At 46.1% G+C, this 20,103-nt stretch overlaps 1 protein-coding gene across 1 annotated transcript in view; it reads left to right on the plus strand.

Annotated features, from left to right (window-relative positions):
* Positions 1-5,547: 5,547 nt before the first annotated feature.
* Positions 5,548-20,103, plus strand: part of FAXC (failed axon connections homolog, metaxin like GST domain containing) — a 279,788-nt gene continuing 265,232 nt past the window's right edge. The window contains exon 1 of the mRNA XM_086926626.1: positions 5,548-5,944. Within this exon, the coding sequence (XP_086782752.1) occupies positions 5,679-5,944 (266 nt within the window). The 5' untranslated portion in view covers positions 5,548-5,678. The remainder of the gene's footprint in view (positions 5,945-20,103) is intronic.

Raw genomic sequence — 20,103 nt, forward strand, 5'->3', positions numbered from 1 at the left:
GCAAAAGCAATGATAAACAAAGAACATGTTCATGGTGTGGGTATAATCATCCCGAGATCAATGTAAAATGATGTCCAGCCTGGGGTAAGCTGTACAATAATTGTGGTGTATTGGCCACCTTGACAAAGTGCATAGAATTCGGAGGAGTAATAAGGGGGCATATTACCAAGCAATTGCGATAATTATCGCTATTGCTTGGTTAGAGACAAAAATTTACCGTTGCGCTGCGGCGATTTTTACCGCAAATAAACCTTGGTATTACCAAGTTTATCGCAAATGCGATAAAAATCGCCGCAATGCATGAATATCGCTGAAAAGTCAGCGATATTCATGCATTACCGAGCTAATGCTCTTAGCCATGTTATCCACCTCCCATTGGATAACATGGCTAAGAACTGCTCAGGGGCAGGTGTTAGCTTTTGAGATATTCGCGCTTAGCGCGAATATCTCCAAAAGTTGGTAATAGGAGATAGCGATGTTAGCTACTGTTTTCAGTCGCTAACATCTTGGCACGCCCACTTTGCATATCATTAGTGATAAATATCACTGACATGCAAAGTGGAGCCCAAGATGGTCGCTATCTCCTACTAGCTGTCGCTAACTGGTGTTAGCGACAGCTAGGTAATAGGGAGATAATTTTATCTCCGCTTTCTTGGCTTTTAAAGCCAAAAAAGCGGAGATAAACCCCCTTGATAATATGCCTCAAGCTTTATATGGTTGAGGAAGTGCAAAACGTTAAAGAGAATATTCATAAATGAGGCCTTTAGGTTAGAGGTAATGCACTTGTGAAAACCTGTGTGCATATTAATGGTACAAAATAGAATCATTCAATGCATGTGTGATTCTGGTTCACTGATAACTACCATAGATAGTTATTTGATATAAGTGGTCAGATATTAAGTTTTAAAAAATCGACTCAAGTAGTCAGATTTTTTTAATATGTTTAGACAGATACTTTTGGGCCAAGATTACACTTCAGCGCAGAAGCACTAAAGGAATATTCACTTTGCAGAAGATGATAACAACATCATTGGTCGACCTTTACTTGAAAGCCCTAAGTATCACATTTGATCCTTGGGCATGTCTACAAGTTTCTGTTGCATGTATAAAGGTTTGCACTGGTTCAGTAGTTGAAAAATATGTTGAAGTGTTCAGTGAGACTTGTGTAAATTGTGTGGGTTCCATCACATGATCAGATTGAAACTAGGAGCAAGTCTAGTGACGTGAATGAATGAATGGATTAATGAATAACGTAGATACTTTGAATTCTGATGTATATGGACGTAAGTAGACTGCTTGCTGTCTGCCCGTAAGAAAGGACGTTAGCCATTTTCAGACAGTGCATGTTATGCCTATTTCTTCCAGTCGCCGCAGCATGATCTTATGTGAGACCATATCAAAAGCAGCCAACAGGTTGAGCAGGACCAATATTGATTTGTTTCCCCGAGTCGAGCTGAATTATAATTAAGTCTGTTACTTCGGAGAGAGCTAATTCTGTACTAAAGTTGGCTCGAAAGCTAGACTGGGAGGAATGTAGACAGATATTCTCAACTATGAACTTTGTGATCTGTTCATTTAACCAAGTTTCTAGCATGTTACCCATCGCCGTAAGTAGGGAAGAGAGCCTATAGTTGCTTGGGTTTAGTGGATCAAGGTTAGCCTATTTTAGCTAAGGGAGCACCATTGCCTTTTCCCATATTATGGGAATCGTTTGGGGTTCAAAGGAACGATTTAACAAGTCATTAATCTAGGGATTAAGGCCATTCATTGCTTACCTTTTTTATGTGTGGTGGACATATGTCTAGTGGGGAGCTCGATTCGGTTTGTAAAATAATCCTTCCTGAAAACTCCAAAGACATGCTGTCAAAGGTGAATAGCTGTGGTTGGATGACTTGAGGTTTAAGGTAGAGACCTGGAGTGATACTTATTCCTACTATCTTTGAATCTTGAATATATTTTGAGCACGTTATCATGTAAAAAGCAGGACAGACTATCGATAAATTGTTGAGAGGTAGGCATTGATTGTTTACATGATTTCAGATTCAGGAATTAGTCTACGATTTTAAAATTGGCCCTAGGCGCAATCTTTGCTTCCTCAATTTGTGTGGTGATCAGGCTAGATTTGGCTTTGCTAATGTTTCTCCTAACTATTTTCAAAGCATATTTATAGCTGTGTTTATTATCTTCCAAATAATTGCGTTGCCACTTCCTCTCAAATTTTTTGCACTTGCGCTTTTCCGCCTTTAGTGATGCAGTGAACCATGACGCAAACTCTTTCCCTATTATTTGTTTTTACAGGTGCAATTGTGTCAAAAAGTGATTTTAGATCAGACTCAAAAGTCGTAATGTCTGTGTCTATAACCCTGGTGAGGTCAACCTTGACCGAGGAACATGTTGTGTTCAAAACTGCGTCTGGGACTACCTGCTAGGAGCGATGCAGCGGTGCTTCATTTGCTTTCATAGTCTGTAGGACAGGCAGATTAAAGTGAGAGGGGGATGAAAGGATAATACGAACATGCTAAAGGACATATTTAATCGACAACTTGTGAAGGCAGGATGGAGAAGATGACATCTAATGTATGGCTACCCGAATATGTTGGACCAGCGACCTTTTGAGATAATTTAAATACGGACATTGCCTCTATCAGCTGTTCATCCGTTTTACATGATGGATTATCAACGTGTATGTTACAGTCGCCTAAGACAATAAAATTCGAGTTTTGTAAGAATAGTGGTGTAATGACATTGGCTAGAATCTCACTGAGCTGTGAGTGTGCCTTGGAGGGGAGGGCAATACTCACGAACTCCGGAGAGGGAGAAATTGTTTGAAATCCTCAGGGTGAGAGCAAGAGTCTCAGCTTTATTCTGTAAGTCTACCTGCCAGCTAGAGCAAACTAAATTGGAGTGGTAAATGATAGCAATTACTCCTTCCACTACAACAATTCTGTCCAAATGAGAGATCAAGTGTCCATTAGCAATGGCTTATTCGAGGTCCGGACCAGAGCTTTTATTCAGCGATGTTTCAGTTAAGAAGATAAGATCCCAGATATTTCTGTGTAAGGTATTCCAGTACTCAGTGTTTGGGAAGTGATCAAACATTAATTAGACAAGCTTTTATAACCCCATCAGTATGTGAAATTCACTTTTTAGGAAAGTGATTGTCTGGGATTGAGCTATACTCTACCGAGTTGTGTGGCCTCATATTTGCTATGTGTGTAGATCTTTTATGAACCACATAGGGACGGTTCTAGTGTTTGCTGCCGGAGAATTTTGTGTGTAGATAAAAGTCATACTTTGGGCTTCGGAACTGGCTGTTACTTTCATTATCACAGTCCAACTGATTGTTACATTTGGGTAGTTGAAGACTCTGGAGAAAGGACTTACTCAGTAGTGTGGCTCACTGGTTAGAGGCGGCAGACCCGAGAGCAGAGGACGGCCCTGGACCAGGGTTCGAATCCCGGCGCGGCAGGTTTCTGGACCAGGGTCAGCGGACTCGATAATTCTCTCGCCTCGGTGCCCGCTCTGATCAGCGATCACACTCGGCAACTCTGGGCATTAGCTTGCCTCATCTTCACTAACAGCCCCACCAGACCGCCGGGGATGCCTGGTCTCACCCTGGAGATACCCATTAAGGGACCATCTCTCAGGGAAGCCAGGAAGGGTTTCGCAGCGGTCGAAGCGCCTTGGGACCCTCCGGGTAAGTAGTGCGCTATATAAATGCCTATACATTTACATTTACATTTACATTTACCAGTCTTCTGCTGAGTTCTGGGGGGAAAGGACCGGTGGCTGGCGCTGGCTACGGTCCCGATGCCTTTGGCGCACCCGATGTGCATCCGTGCTCACTTCCTAAGTAAAGAGCAGGAAGTAAAGGTTTGTGAGAATTTACCTCCCACGCTTAACAACGTGAGCGGGTGGAAGTTAAGAATGCGTAAAGTGAGTGGCACTAGTCAGCCACCATCGCCTAACAAACTGTTAGCAACAAATTCAATCACTGCAGCTGTGAACAATTTGTAAATCAAAAATGCAAGTGCCAGAATATTACATTACACCCCCAACGCTCCCCGAAGAATAATTAAGATTTATTGCTTTTCCCTATTTTTAAAGCAGAATGTTGCCAAATAAAGTTTATTGATGCAAAGTAAGAGACCCATAGAAACTTCACTTTGGCTTTCCCCTCTAGTTCTGACCTGGAAAAAGTGGGGAAGTTAGGCAATCTATCAAACGTTGATCTTTGAATAAATACACTTGAGGGATTTTCCCCACTATCTAATAAACAAATCAATTTCAACTTTTCTTAAACCCCAACTATTCTCCATTTTGGATTTAAAATTGCATACCATGAAATAAAGCAAGTGCAATATTTGTGTGACCTGACAGCCTTCATTTCTCCGAAAGGAGCATTTAGATTTAAAAGGATCCAATTTGGTTTGGCGTCAGCTGCATCTGTGATCCAATGCATTACTGGTGAAGGATTATTGCCAAAACAAATCTCGTGGAAACAATTACTCTGTCACCACTGACAAAGAACAACCACAATCTTTTTGGCTCTTGAAAATGTTCTGTATCCAACAAGTTACAAACTAAGCGAGAGGAACATCTAAGGAACGTTTGTCTCATATCTTGTTTTGCACTGTCTTGTGATGCACAATCGCACAAACTGTCTTGTGATGCAACATTGGAGTGTCTAAAAAATAAAAAAGCATACAAAACTTGAGTTTCTCTTTTAATATTAAGATGTCCCTATGCTAAGTTATATTTCCCTAAAAAATAATCCAGCACAGTGCCTTGCAGCTTTCCTTTCGGTGGTCATATAAAGATGACCTCTGAAGGCGGAAGGTTGCGATGGAGCATCTAGGAAATGTAACCCACCTCAAATAATACCTGGCTCTGCAATTATTTTGAGATGTTCTTAAAAATGTACTCACTTAGGTCACCTCAGAAATATGCAAAGTGTGTGGGTCAAGCAAGAGGCCTACTGTCTCTCTTGCATAATGGAATATGAGTGGCTTGAACCAATTGACTCTCACCTAATTGAGAGTCAAGAATGTATTGTAGAACGCGTGGACTAATAACTGAATTGTCAAACGTGGAAACACCACACCTAACTTGTAATCCGCTCTCTCACTTCACTCGCAGGAATAATTTTAAGTGGATCGCTTTATCTCACCGGTTTTCAGTTTAGTTCTACTCCAAAATTGACTGTGCCCAATGTGCAGCAAGCGACAATTTAAATATGTTTATTTGGGGTGTTATTTATATAGTATTATCGAGTGGATAAATACATTAATGGCGATTGAATTAAACACTTATTGTCAGGATGGTCCATAAGGGAATTCCCATTTGCTCGTATCTTGGGCTATTTCCGGGTATATACATGCATCAGTCGTACGTATTAGGGCACGGTGATGACATCATCGGACTTCTCCTCCCCGCACTGACACTGACACAAAGGGGGGGCGCCGGCCGGGGCGGGCAGCGGTGGCGGCGGCATCTGCTGAGTGCTGCTGCTGGTCCTTGCTCCGGGAGAGGAGGAGGAGGCGCTGCTGCTCTCCGCCCGCCTGCTCCATCATCAGCTCTCCTCGGCCGCGGTCCTCCTCCTCCTCTTCCTTCCATCCGAGCCGGTCCATGCCTCTCTTCGCTGGCGGGCCGCGGGCCCGGCGGGTGGCGGCGGCAGCATGCACTGGGGGGTGGGCTTCTCCTCCTCGCCCCGCTCGTGCCTGCTGGATCTGAGCCGCAACCAGAGCCCGCTGTCGCTGAGCGCAGAGGAGCAGTACTCCGCCTCCTTCTTCTATGGGGACATCGTCGCCTTCCCAGCGCAGGATCCCGGCAGCACCATGTCAGGGCTGGGCTCCGACTCCTGGTGGAAGAAAACCCTCTACCTGACCGGGGGAGCGCTGCTGGCGGCGGCCGCCTACCTCCTGCACGAGCTGCTGGCCATCAGGTGAGAGGGGGGCGGGTGATGGGCACCGGGTACCGGCAGGGGATGCGGTGCACAGAAGGGTCTGAGGCAGCTCGGCTCCGGGGTGTACAGGACCACGGGCTTCAAGGCTCGGGGAGGGGGCAACGAAGGGCATGAGGAGACAAGGGACAGGGAATGCATGATTCTGGGGAGGCAAGGGGCTAAAGGGTGCAGGATGGCACTCGGCCTACAGTGGTCCACAAACCAGGGGGCTGTATGTCTCTGGGTGCTCAGGGAATGCACAAGTGTGGTATTTATGCAATGGAGGGTGTTGCATAAGTATGGTATTTATGCAATGGAGGGGTGTTGCATAAATATTGTATTAAAGCTATGGAGTGGTTTGGGTGACATACTCTAAACTGGCAGAAAACTGGAGTGTACATCCTGGAATTTAGGGGCAAACAGGTTCAAATGTATTCAGGAGTTTTGGAAACACACAGGGTTAGACACGTTCATACTTTTATACACTAGTGTTGGAGGCCCTACAGGCATTGAGATCCGCGGATCCTCTGGGTTGTGGGTTGTGGATTATACAGACCTGGGGCAGGCCGTGGCCAGAGTTCAGAGTGTATTCAGGGTTATGGGGTGTGCAGTGTGCACCCCCATAGTTTAAGGGCTAACACATAGGGGCAGCCCTGGGTCTATGTCCCCCTCCAAAGGCCCTGGATGTGCAAGGAAACAACTTCTTTTAAACTCAAGAGATTTAGGGGTGCAGAAGCACACGCACCACCTATACGAGATATAATTGACACAGGGTATTTTAGCAAAAATACAGTTCAGGGGCACAAAACGAACACACAAACACACACCTCGACTCTCTCCCACTCTCCATTTCTTCTGTGTGAAGTATGACATCCGCATTCGACCTTCACCCATTGATTTCCTGAAACTCAAATACAGAGGAGCTGCAGCGCGCGCTCACTTGCCTTTTCCGGACATAAATCACAGCCAGACGTGGGCACCCAGCATTAGGACGCATTTACACTGTAAGTGTTTACAACTGCTGCTGCCCGACTCCCCTGTTGGTAGGCTGCCGAGAAGAATGATGCGGTAGGGTGGGAGAAAAGGCGGGCTGCTGTGTGAGGGTGAGGAGCAGACCGTCCTTTCAGCAATCCCACCGCTCTGACAGGCCCGGGCTGTGTTTACACCAATGTGTGGGGGGACTCCTCATTCATTGAGTGCCCTCGCTTCCCCCACACAGGGAAGATACACGATACCACGGCATAATAACTGCGTGGAGCCAATTGCAGGCAAGCACCGTACTGAACCGTTTTGCACAAGGTTATTTCCATGAACGGAAGTGATGTGAGACCTTGTACACATCTCTGCTGCACCTGTGTTGTGGTGTTCAGTAGGAAGCCTGCTCAGAGGGTGTCGCCGGCAGTGCGGTCCTGATGTAAACAATGTACGCGCCATGAGCTTTATTTACCACGACGACAAGGGAACCAATGCTGGGCCGTTCTACTGTTTACAGAAATAATGTATACTGGTGGTAAATGTTTTACGTATGAATGCTATTTCACCATATGGGGAAATATAAGGAGAGGCTGGCCAAAAGAAAGACAGATTTTAAAATGTACGCTTGTTATTTAACCATGAAGAGAGAGAAGAGGGTGGACAATAGAAGGAAGCTTTTAACACAATTGCTTATCATTTGACTTTTAATAGGGGGATATTGGGAAGAGGGTGTGCAATAGAAAGTACTTTTGCAAAAATATTTCAGATATTAACATGTATGCTTTTTTTATACGTCAAATCAGACCATAAGGGCCGAGAGCCTTGCACATGTGGGGCCTATAACCAGGGTATGTGGCAAGGTCAGAGAGACAGCAGTGGACGTGGACATGATCAATATATTGGATACCAAAAAATACACAACCCAAAAATACTGAATTGGTCCGATGATGAAATCCGGTTGGCAGCTATTCGAGCTATGTTTCAGAACCATATGTGTAGATGGCGGACATTAGAGGGCATACAGTTGCACATACAAGGCAAACGGTCCCAGTATTTGATGTCACATCGGAAGGAATATAATATGGATCCAGGGTCATGACCTTGTCCCTCTAAATAGGATGGGGTCGTCCCTTTTTTTATATATCACTTTCTTGTTTATACCTGTTAATGGCATGAAAAGACCTCAGTGCGTGACAGTTTTTTATAATTGTGAGGAGAGAGTTGGCCCCTCTACACACTACCCCGTTAGTTGTCCACCATCAAGCGGTCTGCCAGGTGCAGGCAGGGCCCAGTCTTACACTGGGCTGATGGTGGTCATTTACTATTTCAGGAAGTCACCAGAGCATGTATGGACTTGAGACAACCTTCTATTGTGTACCCCAAGGGTACCATACAGGAACCTCTCTGCTCCACCCACCATTGATCAGGAAATCAGAAAAACCATCTTGGATCCCGATTTCCCAAACAATACATCAATTGCTGGCACATTTCTGACTCCATTTACTCCATCCGGGAGAACACATCGCCAGCCCCCCTAGGGAAGTGCAGCCGTGAAGTGCTGTCAGGTCGCGTTTGCATCGTGGAAGTGACCAGGGTTGGATTGGGATTAAAAATCGGCCAGGGCACGATAGAAAAAAGTGGCCCACATTTGCATATTGCCTTTGCAAAACACTGCTTCTGCAAAGTTTTATAAAAAAAAAAAGGGGGGTGGAGGAGGGAAAAAAATGCACAGATTAGCTTGCACTGGTGAAACACATGAATACAAGTGAGGCCACTTTTGCCTCCGCTCATGTAAATGGGTCGGCCCCAGCGAGAGAAAGGGAGTGACACCTCTGACCTTTGATAAAAGGGAGGTAATGGACGCCCATCTACATCCAGAAAGGCCACTCAGCAGTGGCGGCTGGTGACATTTGAAAGTGGTAGGGCGTAAAGGTTCGTGATGTGTGCCTTATGGCACGGGAGCATAACGAGCAAAGAAAAAATTATAGCGGGCAAGGTGTTTGCAATAACCCCACATAAGTCAAAGGGTTTTAACTAGATTCACTAATAGGGAGCACAGCAGCAGACAAAATGTAAATGCAAATGTACAGGAATTTATATAGTGAAATCACCAAGGGGTTTCTAAGTGCTTGCTTAGGGAACCCGTCCTGGTATTCCCCTGTGGGATAACCCCGGCAGGGTATCCGCAAGGTGAAAGCCAGGCATCCCGATCGCGAGGGGCCATTGTGGAGATTAAGCAAGCTATTGCCCAGAGTCGCAGAGTGTGAACCCGTGAATCGAGTAGGCACCGGAGCGAGAATTGTCAAGTCCATGGACATTTTAGGACTCAAGACCCCGCCGAGCCGGGAATTGAACCCTGGTGCAGGGCTGACCTCTGCTTCCAGGTCTGTCTCCTCTAACCACTGAGCCACGCTTCTCCATCCAAAAGATCACCAACAGCAAGGTACAGCGCAGCAGATGCGGTAGTGCAATATTCTCTCGCTCTCTCTCACACATACAAATATACAACAGCTATAGCATATTCTTCCCAAACACATAGAACTGGGATACACAAATCTATGTATGTACAATTTTGGAAAGGAAGTTTGGTCGTTTACACCATTCACCCTGAACACACACACATCTCTCCCATATGTATTCACTCAAAGAGATTTCTTCTAAGTTATTCAAGGTATCTTCCAAAATATATCATCTCACCTGTAATGTAATTCCATGTAGTTGAGCCAAATGTATAGTTTACAGAGGTCAAAACTGGCCCTCGACAGAAGCAAACCGTCAGAGAAATGGGTGCCTCCTCACAGGCCAGAGTGTGAGCCCAATGCAGCCTGTGGATACAGCATGGATGGAAGGACGACACGATTAGGGGGCTATGGCAGAAACAGGAGTGTGAACTGCGTACTTGCGTGTCGATAACAAATGCTGCTCACCCCCTCTGATTGCCAGAAAGGGAAACCGAGCCCACTGCTGTCTATGAATAAAATAGAAAACCTCTTCTGGCCTTGAGAACCTCACAACTACGGAGGATCATTGAAGTAGAGGATTTATGGTTTACCTTGCCATTTTTAACTCTCTCTTAAGAGCAAATTAAAGGTTTCTGAGGCCGCGTGCCAATGCTAGGTATATTTCAAAATCCATAATGAAAAAGTGCAGAGCATCCACTTGCAAGCTGTAAAGTAGGGCTGGGTGAAATTTAGAACGGTCACGCTCCCCACACACAGAGTTTTAAAAGAAGCGTGAGGATGCCGCACTAACCTGCACCGAGAATATGGAGATACTAAGACAGGAGACCAATTAAATAATTCCACCGAATTTGTACAGACTGTAACAGTGTTGTAGGTTTTAGCGCTTGTGTGTGTGTATGCATACGTCACGTGCGAAGTGGAGATGAAAAGGCCACTTTAAAGCATGTAAAACCAGTGGTCGAAGTGGGGAAAAAAAAGTAGGGGAACTGTGGGTGGAGAAACAGGGGCCGGGAATAACCGAAGATTGGATCAGTGGGCGGAGTCAGGGGTGTGGCTAGATGTAGCCAAACATACCAATTTTTTGTACGTTTAGCATTTCACTGACCAGTTACAGCTTATAACGTTATTTAATTCAAACAATGGATAAACATGTGTATTTGTGGTTTAATTAGGGAAAAAGCAAACACTCATAGGGAATACAGGTTTATGTAAAGCGTGCAAAATATAAGCAGGAACAGCATGTTACCTTAATGCCTTTACTCTCATTGAAACAAAAAATACTCATGGATTTCTGAACAAACATTTAAGGCCTGAATACAGGGCTCCTCCTGTACACATGTGTTAAGCAGGGCTCAGAAGAGAAAGGGACTCTTCAGGAGAATCTAGACTTACGGAAACCCATGAAGGCTCCTTCATATTCATGTCAGCCAGCCAGCTGCTCAATCATAATATAACAAAAAGAACAACTGGTGGATAGAATGCAGAATAATGTCATACATTTATCCCAGTACAGAGATCTGGGCCTAAATCCATAGTTTTTTGCTCACCATGCCATTCCAGTTTGGACCCAGTCATATACAAATCAGTCTTGATGCTGCAGGCCGAACTGCAAGGCCAGGTCCTCCCTGGACTGGAAACAAGCATCTTAGAACCCGTTTTGGGCTTTCAGCCCTGATAGCTTGATTCCAGCGGCATGGAGAGCACAGGACCCACGTCTGGGCATACCCGTCCCACTCGGGGTGACAAAAGCAACAAGCATTTGCAATGCAATAGGTCTCGCATCAGGAATGTTTGAGCTATTGGTATTGTAAATGACAAAGTATTTACTTATGTGTTGGTTTTGAAATTAGCGAAATTAATAGCTTTGTCATTTACAATGCCAATAGTTGTAACTTTCGCAAAAGTGACACCTATTTATTTATTTTATTTTTATTTATTTTATGTAGTTTGTAGAGCGCGCAGCTACCCCCGAAGGGGTGTCCCGGCGCTAAAATCCAGAGTTTACCATTTGTAATGCAATATGTGTTGTATTTAAGTGACTTAGATGTATTGATATTACAAATAACAACAGCTTTTAATTTTTTAAAATAATTAATACTTAAATAAAAGGTATTGTAATTTATAATGGCAATAGCTTAATAGCTTAAACTTTTGAAAATAACTTTTGTGAAGATTATGTTCAGTGTATTTTATTGTGACAAAATCCAAGAACAGAAGTGAAATATCAACATTTTTTTGTGACATTTGTAATAAAGCTTGAAACATTGAGAGAACATATTTGAATCAGTTGTTGTTGAATGGTTGCACAGATTGATGCTGTGGTGGCTCTGAATGATGTTGTGGCAGCGACGAATGATGCTGTGGCATTCAGTGATGCTGTGGTAGCGCATAGTGATGTTGTGGTGCCCCTGAGTGATGCTGTGGTGGTGCCGAGTGATGCTATGGTGATGCAATAGATAGTGAGGGCGATAGATAGAGGGAGGGCGATAGATAGAGGGAGGGCGAAAGATAGATAGAGGGAGGGCGAAAGATGGATATAGGGAGGGCGAGAGATAGAGGGAGGGCGAGAGATAGAGGGAGGGCAAAAGATAGAGGGAGGGTGAGAGGGAGATAGACGGAGGGCGAGAGATAGTGGTGGGGCGAGGGATGGAGTGTGGGGCGAGGGATGGAGTGTGGGGCGAGGGATGGAGTGTGGGGTGAGGGATAGAGTGTGGGGCGAGGGATGGAGTGTGGGGCGAGGGATGGAGTGTGGGGCGAGGGATGGAGTGTGGGGCGGGGGAGGGATGTTTAGAAAGTCACCAAGAAGTCCTTAAGCAACCAGACAGCAGCAGTCTGATAGGTTTCAAAGTACATAATAGTTTCCTAAAAGTGAACAGTGAAAGGGTAGCACCCAGCCAAAGAGATGGCAACAAGACTATGTTCCAGGGATGAAAAAACATATGATGGGACAATAAGAAGCAAGCAAATGAGATTGCCAAATTCAATACATGGGTGGGTATAATAAGCTCCTGGAAGCTTGTAGGTAAGTCCATAATAATCGCATTAAGAGCCTGCACTGTCTAGCATGCTCGGCCTAAAAACAGCACTGGCAAAAACATAAAGATTCATAGAGAAGATGAACTCCAAAACCGTATCCCCAAAAACAGAAAAAGAGGAAGAACATGATCACCAGAACTCATGTTCAGCAGGGTAGCTCATGTGTAACTTACCCTGAGATTGGCACAATATAGAGGGGTGGTCAATCTGTAACATATCAACATTTGCATCCTGAATGAATAGGACTGGAAAATAAACATACAAAATATATTTGCTCATCTCTCTGTGCCCAGGGTCTGGTCTGCTTTTTTTCCGTTTTCCCATTGATTTTACCGTTTATGGCGGTGGTGGGTTTTCCTGACTGCTGTTTTATTTATTTTATTGAAATTGCATTTATATAGCGCTCAATACCCCTGACTATGCGTTAAACCCTCCGCCCTCTTGTCCCACTATATATCCCGGTTATCCATGCAACCTAAAGAGGGAATATAATCTGCATGTGTACCAATAAGCCTTATTAATGTTCATCAGCTGTACTCGAGATAGTACTGCTTACCAGCTCCGTTTTAGCAGTACAGTTGTGAAAAAATACAAATAAACCTAAGGAAACCACCTGCCGGCTACTTACAGTAACCGTCCATAAAAGCAGTCTCAAGTTCAGACAAATTGAGACCATTCGTCCGTCATTTCAGTACGTCCAGGTCGCATAGTAATCAATTCCAGTGCTGAATATATGATTGGATTCGAACGCGACTAGGTTGAACTCAGAATATGTAAAGTAAGCTACGATAGGCAGGTTGAGGGGTAGCTCAGCTAATTCTAGAGCGCTGCACAGAATTCTTACGTTTTCATTGGCTGGAGAGGCTGCATGCCCAGATTTCCGACATTCTCATTTGCTGAGGATTCAGCATGTGCTTTTGCGGTAAATAAACCACGTCGAAATACTTCTTAGAAACGTGTGACGATCATTAAACGTAGGAGGGCTGCGACTGCCTGTTTGGGCCTAGGTAGGTTCTACGGTTGCCAGTCCCACTCCCGGTTTGAAGTAGGAGAAGTGGTGCTATCCTTCGGCGACATCGTGACAGTTTAGAGTAAGTCTCCGGATAGGGGCAGAGTGATGATCGGGGAACGGTCATGGGATACATTTGTATTTATTTTATTCGGTGAATTTTTATTAGCGCGGACATTAGCCTACCAACCCGTGCATCCGCCGCCACCACTGCGGGAAGAGAGGAGCCCAAGACACCCGGTGAGAGGAGTGGTGGGGGGGCTGTGTGTGTGCGTGTGAGCCCGTGAGTGGGGGGGCGCGTGTGTGCGTGTATGCAGTGTGTGTGTATGTGTGTATGTGTGTGAGAGTGGCTGTGTGTGTGTTTGCGCACTTCAGGGAATCTGAGGCAGAAGATGGGCAAGGCGCCGGCCTGGACGTGCGGGTCCACAGACACCAATCGCCGCGCGTGCCCGACCCCTGTCTCAGAATCCCAGGGGATGGGCAACATTAGTTGTCGAGCTGGACGGAATTGCTTCGCAATTGCTTTCTCCAGCTCGACCTAAAAAGAACAACTGATGGGCAGAATGTAGAATAATGTCATACATTCACCCCAGTACAGAGATCTGGGCCTAAATCCATTGTTTTTTTGCTCACCATGCAATTCCAGTTTCCTCTTCTGCCCCATCACTTCTCCTGCCCCGTCGCCCCCCTGCCCCGTCGCCTCTCCTGCCCCGTCGCCTCTCCTGCCCCGCCGCCTCTCCTGCCCTGTCGCCTCTCCTGCCCCGTCACTGCTCCTGCCCGTCACTGCTCCTGCCCCGTCACTGCTGCTGCCCCGTCACTGCTCCTGCCCTGTCACTTCTTCTGCCCCGTCACTTCTTCTGCACATTACTTCTCCTGCCCGGTCACCTCTCTTGCCCCATCACCTCTCCTTTCCTGTCGCCTCTTCTGTCCCGTCACTGCTCCTGCTCAATTCACTCTGTGTAGAACATTGACAAATTACACAAGGGGGCAAGTTCCCCACAGTACTCCGTTTGGGGAAAGCTCCTCTGTTATGCCCTCCTCTTTCTTGAGCTCGTCCATGTGCTTCTCCCCATTACTTCCTCACAAGCTGCCTCTGTGTTGCTTTCCACCAATCCTTGAATTGCTTTTTCTCCTTCCTTTCCACTATTGCTTTTGTGTCCCCTTCAGCTCTCTCCATCTGTTGCTCCTGCGTCCCTACTGTCTTGCTGCGGTGCCCCCCACCCTCCCGTTCACTTACAAAAAAACCCACACCTTTGCACATTCATTTTTTTAGTTACCTGATACAACTTGGATCAGTAATAAAAAGGTTTTTAAAGCAACACGTAATTTTGTAGGGGCTCACATGTATGGTGCGTTCGCCTATAAATATACATAGGTGGCCATGTCGAAGGCTTTCGTATTATTATTATTTTACTTTAGCCACCCTGCATTGAATCACTGATGCTGTGAAGCGTTGCTGAAAACCATTGCCATTTATAATGGCTCAAACAGGCGAGACCTAACTGGTTGTCTGGCACATAATATGCAAAAAGGCAGGCAGCGGGCGGGCGCATTGTCATTCCAAAGGGGAGAATCAGCCTCAATCGGAATGACAATGGGCCTGCCCTCAGTCTATGAGAGCTCAGGGAGGGGCTGCTTTAGCCTCTGGAGCTCAACAGAGAAGTGCGAGCCGCAGCAGGAAGCTGGATGGAAAAGTTATTGTTTTAATAAAGTACAACTATTCTTGCCGTCCCGGGATGCTTCTTTGAAAGAAAGAAGTAGGGGAACGGACTGAAATATTTTTTTTAAGTAGGGGCACTCCGTGCCCTTCCGTCCCCGCCCACTTCTACCACTGTGTAAAACACGCTATGGCACGTGATTGACGTAAAGGCTCTAGGGGCCCGATGTAGGAGCCCTAATAGCGGTCGGAAACGGCCGATTTCGGCCGTTTCCGACCGGTATTAGGGTATTCTAATGTAGGAGCATGCTTTACAGAATCGGTATTTTACCGAATCTGTATTTACAGATTCGGTAAAATTACCGAATCGGTAAATACAGACTCAGTAAAAATACTGATTCTGTAAAAGCACATGTAGGTAGCACATCTTTGAGTGCCGCAGGCCTTTCAGATTTGGTATTTTACCAACCAATCCAATTGGGTGGTAAAATACCGAATCCAGGTGTGCATGCACATCTGCGCATGCACACCTGTGCAATGTGACACACAGACATGCCCTTAGGGCATGTCTGTGTGCCACATGGCACACAAGTCCGGAATTGGGGTGCCAGAGGGTGTCAAAGTGACACCCCCTGCACCCTTGCAAAAATCGGAATTTACCGAATCGGTAAATACTGATTAAGCATGGGCGAATTTTGCGGATCTCGCGTTCGCGAATTTTGCGGATTTGCGGATTCGCAATCCGCAAAATCCGCGAATTCCCGCGAATTTGCAGATTTTTTTTTTTTTGTGTTCGCCCGTGTTTCTGCCAGTTCGCGAGGGTTTTTACAATTTCGCAATTTGCGAACTTACCTGTCGGGTCGCAAGTTTTGCGAACTTGTTGTTTCTACATGTCCAGCCTGTTTGGGACACTCTTCTTCATCACTGCCACTCTCTGTCACCACTGCCACTCTCTGACTACTCATGCCACCCTCTGGCCCACCCATGCCACCCTCTGTTTCATCACCACACCCTCTGGTTGTCCAGTGTACATTATTTTCGGCAAAGCAAAGCACACCTTCCCTGCCTCAAGTGACCTGAATTAATTTGGGGCTGATTAATGTGTCACAGAATATTTTTTTAGCTGGCACCTGCTTCCTTAGTGCGCCCTGATTAGTGATCTTTTGCACTTGCTAAGTGCTTTCATTGTTGCAAAATTAGTTACAACACCTGCCCTGCCCCAACTGACAATAATGAATTAGGGGCTAATTAATGTGTCACTGAAAGAATTTAAAGTTCCAGCCTGGCACCTGCTTGTCTGCTCCTTTAGCTGTAAATCAGGACCTTTGTGGCATACAGTTAAGGTCAGAGCAGGGTCACACAATAGTTGCAAGCAGGCAACCGAATTCTGGAGGGCCCCCTCAGGAAGCACTACAAAGAATCGTTACAAATCATGAGGTTGACCTTTTGCACCTGCTCATTGCTTTTGCTTTTGCTGAAATCGTTTTTCGGTTTTTTTCGCGCTATTCGCGGGGCGCGGCGTCGTGCGAAACCGACCGCGGAAGCCGCCAATTCGTGCGAATGAGCATTTTATTTTTTTGCGGCTTGTTGTTTCGCGAGTTTTTTTGCAGTATTCGCGAGCCGCTTGCAGCGCAACACGCGAATTTACCCCAAGGTCGAGTACGGGCGCGGCCATTTTGTTTGCGTGACGTATTTCCGTTTCCGCCCGCTATGTATAATCTCGCGCAGTAAGCGCATTGCGAGTAGAGGTTCGCACGAGATCGCGCGGGAAATCTAGAGGTTCGCACGAGATCGCGAGGAAAATCTCGCGCGAACTTACTTTCGCGCTCGTGAACGGGCGCCGGCCATCTTGTTTTTCATTCATTTCCTGTGTCTGGGCATGGTGTTTAATCCTCTTGGTATCTTTGCCATCCTTTGCTTGTTTTCAGTTTTTTTTTTACGATTTTGCTTCTTATCTATCCCTCTCTTTTCCTAGCTGTATATTTTTGTCTTTTCTGCTATTTTTCTTTACTTTTAAACTACTTTTTTAAACTCTTTTCTTTTCTTCTTCCCTATCCTATTCTTTCTTAATTTTCTACTTCTTCCTACCTTACCTGCCCAGACCATGGTCAAGCCAGGCGCCGTGAAGCTGCCCAGGCACTTGAGGGCCGCAGCGGCGGCGGGGAGTAGTGCTGGACCCAGTGGCAGGACAGCATGCGGGAGATTGAGGGGGGAGCAGGTGACGCGACGGGAGATATTCAGCCCGGAGGAAGTGGGCGTGCTGGTCTACTTCGTCCAGCGCCGCCTGCCCAGGACCATCGCGGGAGGCGGCAGGATCGCGGCCGGCGGCTACAACATGCGGGAGCGCCGGAAGCGGTGGGAGAAGGTGTGCTGGGCCATATCCCACCTCTACGGGGTCCAGCGCACCTACAGCCAGGTCACCCATCGCTGGACGGACCTCCTGGACCGCGAGCGCGACCTGCTGGACCAGCTCGGCTTGGAGATCCCCGGGCTTGGTGAGTAGTAGTAGCCATTTAATCACTCACTACTATGATGTTTTCTCCTGCTCTGTGTTGTTGTATTGCAAATATTTGTTTTTTACATGGAGCAAGCCAATAATGCCGCTGATGACGATTACATTGTAGTTAAATTATATTTCAAAATCTTCTGTGCATTTCAGGTGCACTGCTCTCCTTCTCAGTGGCGTTGCTACTATGCTTATTTGTTTTCTATTTCGTGGTCTCATTGGCCTGAGTAACTATTATGTATGAGTGTACTTTACAGAACTGCGTAATGCTAGACACTAGGGGGCAGATTACATTTACAAGCCCCTTGCGCCACGTTTACGTTGCCTTGCGTGACGCAACAGCGGCGTAAACGTGCCGCATCCCTGCGAGTCATTTACAGCATGACGCATCTAGGGAGATGCGTCACGTTATAAAGCCATGGGCCTGCACCACAATGGGTGCGTTCCTAGTACGCAGGGTGGGCGGTCCAGCGGCTGTGCGCCTCGCAAAATTGCCTGCGTGAAATGTACAAGATTTAACGCAGGCACTTCTGCGACGCTGCTACGTCAATTCAATTCCTTATGTCTGCTCGAAGCAGGCGAAAGGACTGACACAGCATGTTAAGTATTGGGTGGCCCTGAGCATTACTGGAGTTGCATTGCGTTGGCGACGTGACTCCAGCGATGCGCCGCTCTTACGTGACGAGATGCGTCACGCAAGTGCCTACCCTTGCGCCAGGGCGCGCCGCATTGTAAATGAGGCACATCTGCCGTGTCGCAAGGGTAGTTTTGCGTGACGCATTTGATGATGATCTGGCGCATCTCTGGAGATGCGCCAGAACGCGTAAGTAAGTATGCCCCTAAGGGGCAGAATTGCAATTACCGTCGCATCCCTGCAAAGTAGCAGGGATGCGCCATTAATTGTGCGGCCCGCTACCACCACCAAACATGGTGCGCCGTATTTGCAATGCGGCGCACCATGGGCCCAAAACGTCACCGAAGCTTTACTGCTGGAGTTGCGTCGCAACGATGGCGCAGCTCCATCAATGCTCTGGGGTACCCTATCTCCCCAATGCTGGGTCAAGCCGTACGTCTGCTTCAAGCAGGTGCAGGGTTTGTGTGACGCATCATTGTCCTAAAGGTGACTGATTGATATTTTGTAGATTTCCCTCAGCCACTATTAGGATGTGTTCCAGCGCAGGAATGCCCTCCCTTGCGCCGGAACGCCCCCTGATGGCGCAGGGCTTTATAACGGGATGCATCTCCCAAATGCGTCACGTTGTTATAATATTATACGCCGCACCATGGCGCCCTTTTTTGTTTAGCTGCTGCGTCACAAAAGTCACGCAAGAACGGCGCAAAAGAGCCGCAAGGGCTTAAATCTGCCCCTTCCTTTGTAACCCTGACAATAAGAAAAATAGTGGCGGTGGATTGATAGTTTGACTATTTAAATGACTGGTAATGTAGCAGGCAACTGTTAGTGTTGTCACTGATCTGACTGAAATCACAATGGAGTTTGTCTGTCACTTTGCGTCTTGCCTGCGGACTGCGGACTGCCAGTCCTAGGTGAACGTTTCAGTACTTTGTTTAGTGAGTTACGTGACTTTCGAAGTCACAGGTCCGCAAATAAATGAAAAGTAACCATAATCAATATAATTTCGCGGAAATATTTTGTTATTGTTCTTTTGAAATGTTTGATTTGGTTGACATTGACAAGCAACAATCATCCATGTTTTCTGTTCTTTCTTTCATGTTGTACGTCAGCTCCCCCCAGGGGCGAGAGGAGGACACAGGAGCAGCAGGCGGCGGATGCTGTTCAACAGGGCCAGGATCGGGCAGGCGAGGGCTCCTCTGCTGGCCCCAGTAAGTTTTCATTTTAGACTAGTACCTATTTTTCCTAGCGTTCCTCATTTGACTTTTTTCAAAATTGTCTTTGCTCTTCTTGTAGACTGTATCTAAATTCTTATCCTGCCTCTACTATGACTCCCTGTGGTATTACTAGATTATTCTTATTAGTCTGTCTGTGTAGCTAACTAAGATTGCACGGTTGGCGAAACTCCCATGATTCTAGTCAGCAATAGCTCTATCAACTTAGTGCAGTCCTCTGGGATTGTCCATAATGTCTTTTGAAGTGTTCTATCTGGACTCATGCTTGCAAAAATTGCAAAACCTTTCGCTCAGTCACTCTAGTCTGGACCAAAAAACACAGATTGTATTTAAGTTTAAAAGCTTTATTAAAAGTAAACACATTTATTAAAATGAAGTCATAATAAAACTAAACGTTTAACTGATAATGGAAAAGTGGTTAGTGCTGACGATTAATTGAAGACATTTCTTGTGGTCGAGCCGAGCTCTCACCTGGTTTCAACTTGATCTTGTTGTTAGAAGTCCATCTTCTGTCTATGTGGAGAAAAATGGTGCGTGTTAAAAAAACTGCCTTCATCAGTTGTGCCAAAAAGTGCAGCAAGACAACCTTCCCTGGAAAAAGGGACATTTTTTTTAACTTTAACGTAGACAGTCACAAATTACATTGTT

The sequence above is a fragment of the Lissotriton vulgaris genome, chromosome 6 (genome assembly GCF_964263255.1).
Source record: "Lissotriton vulgaris chromosome 6, aLisVul1.2, whole genome shotgun sequence".
Lineage (NCBI taxonomy): Eukaryota > Metazoa > Chordata > Amphibia > Caudata > Salamandridae > Lissotriton > Lissotriton vulgaris.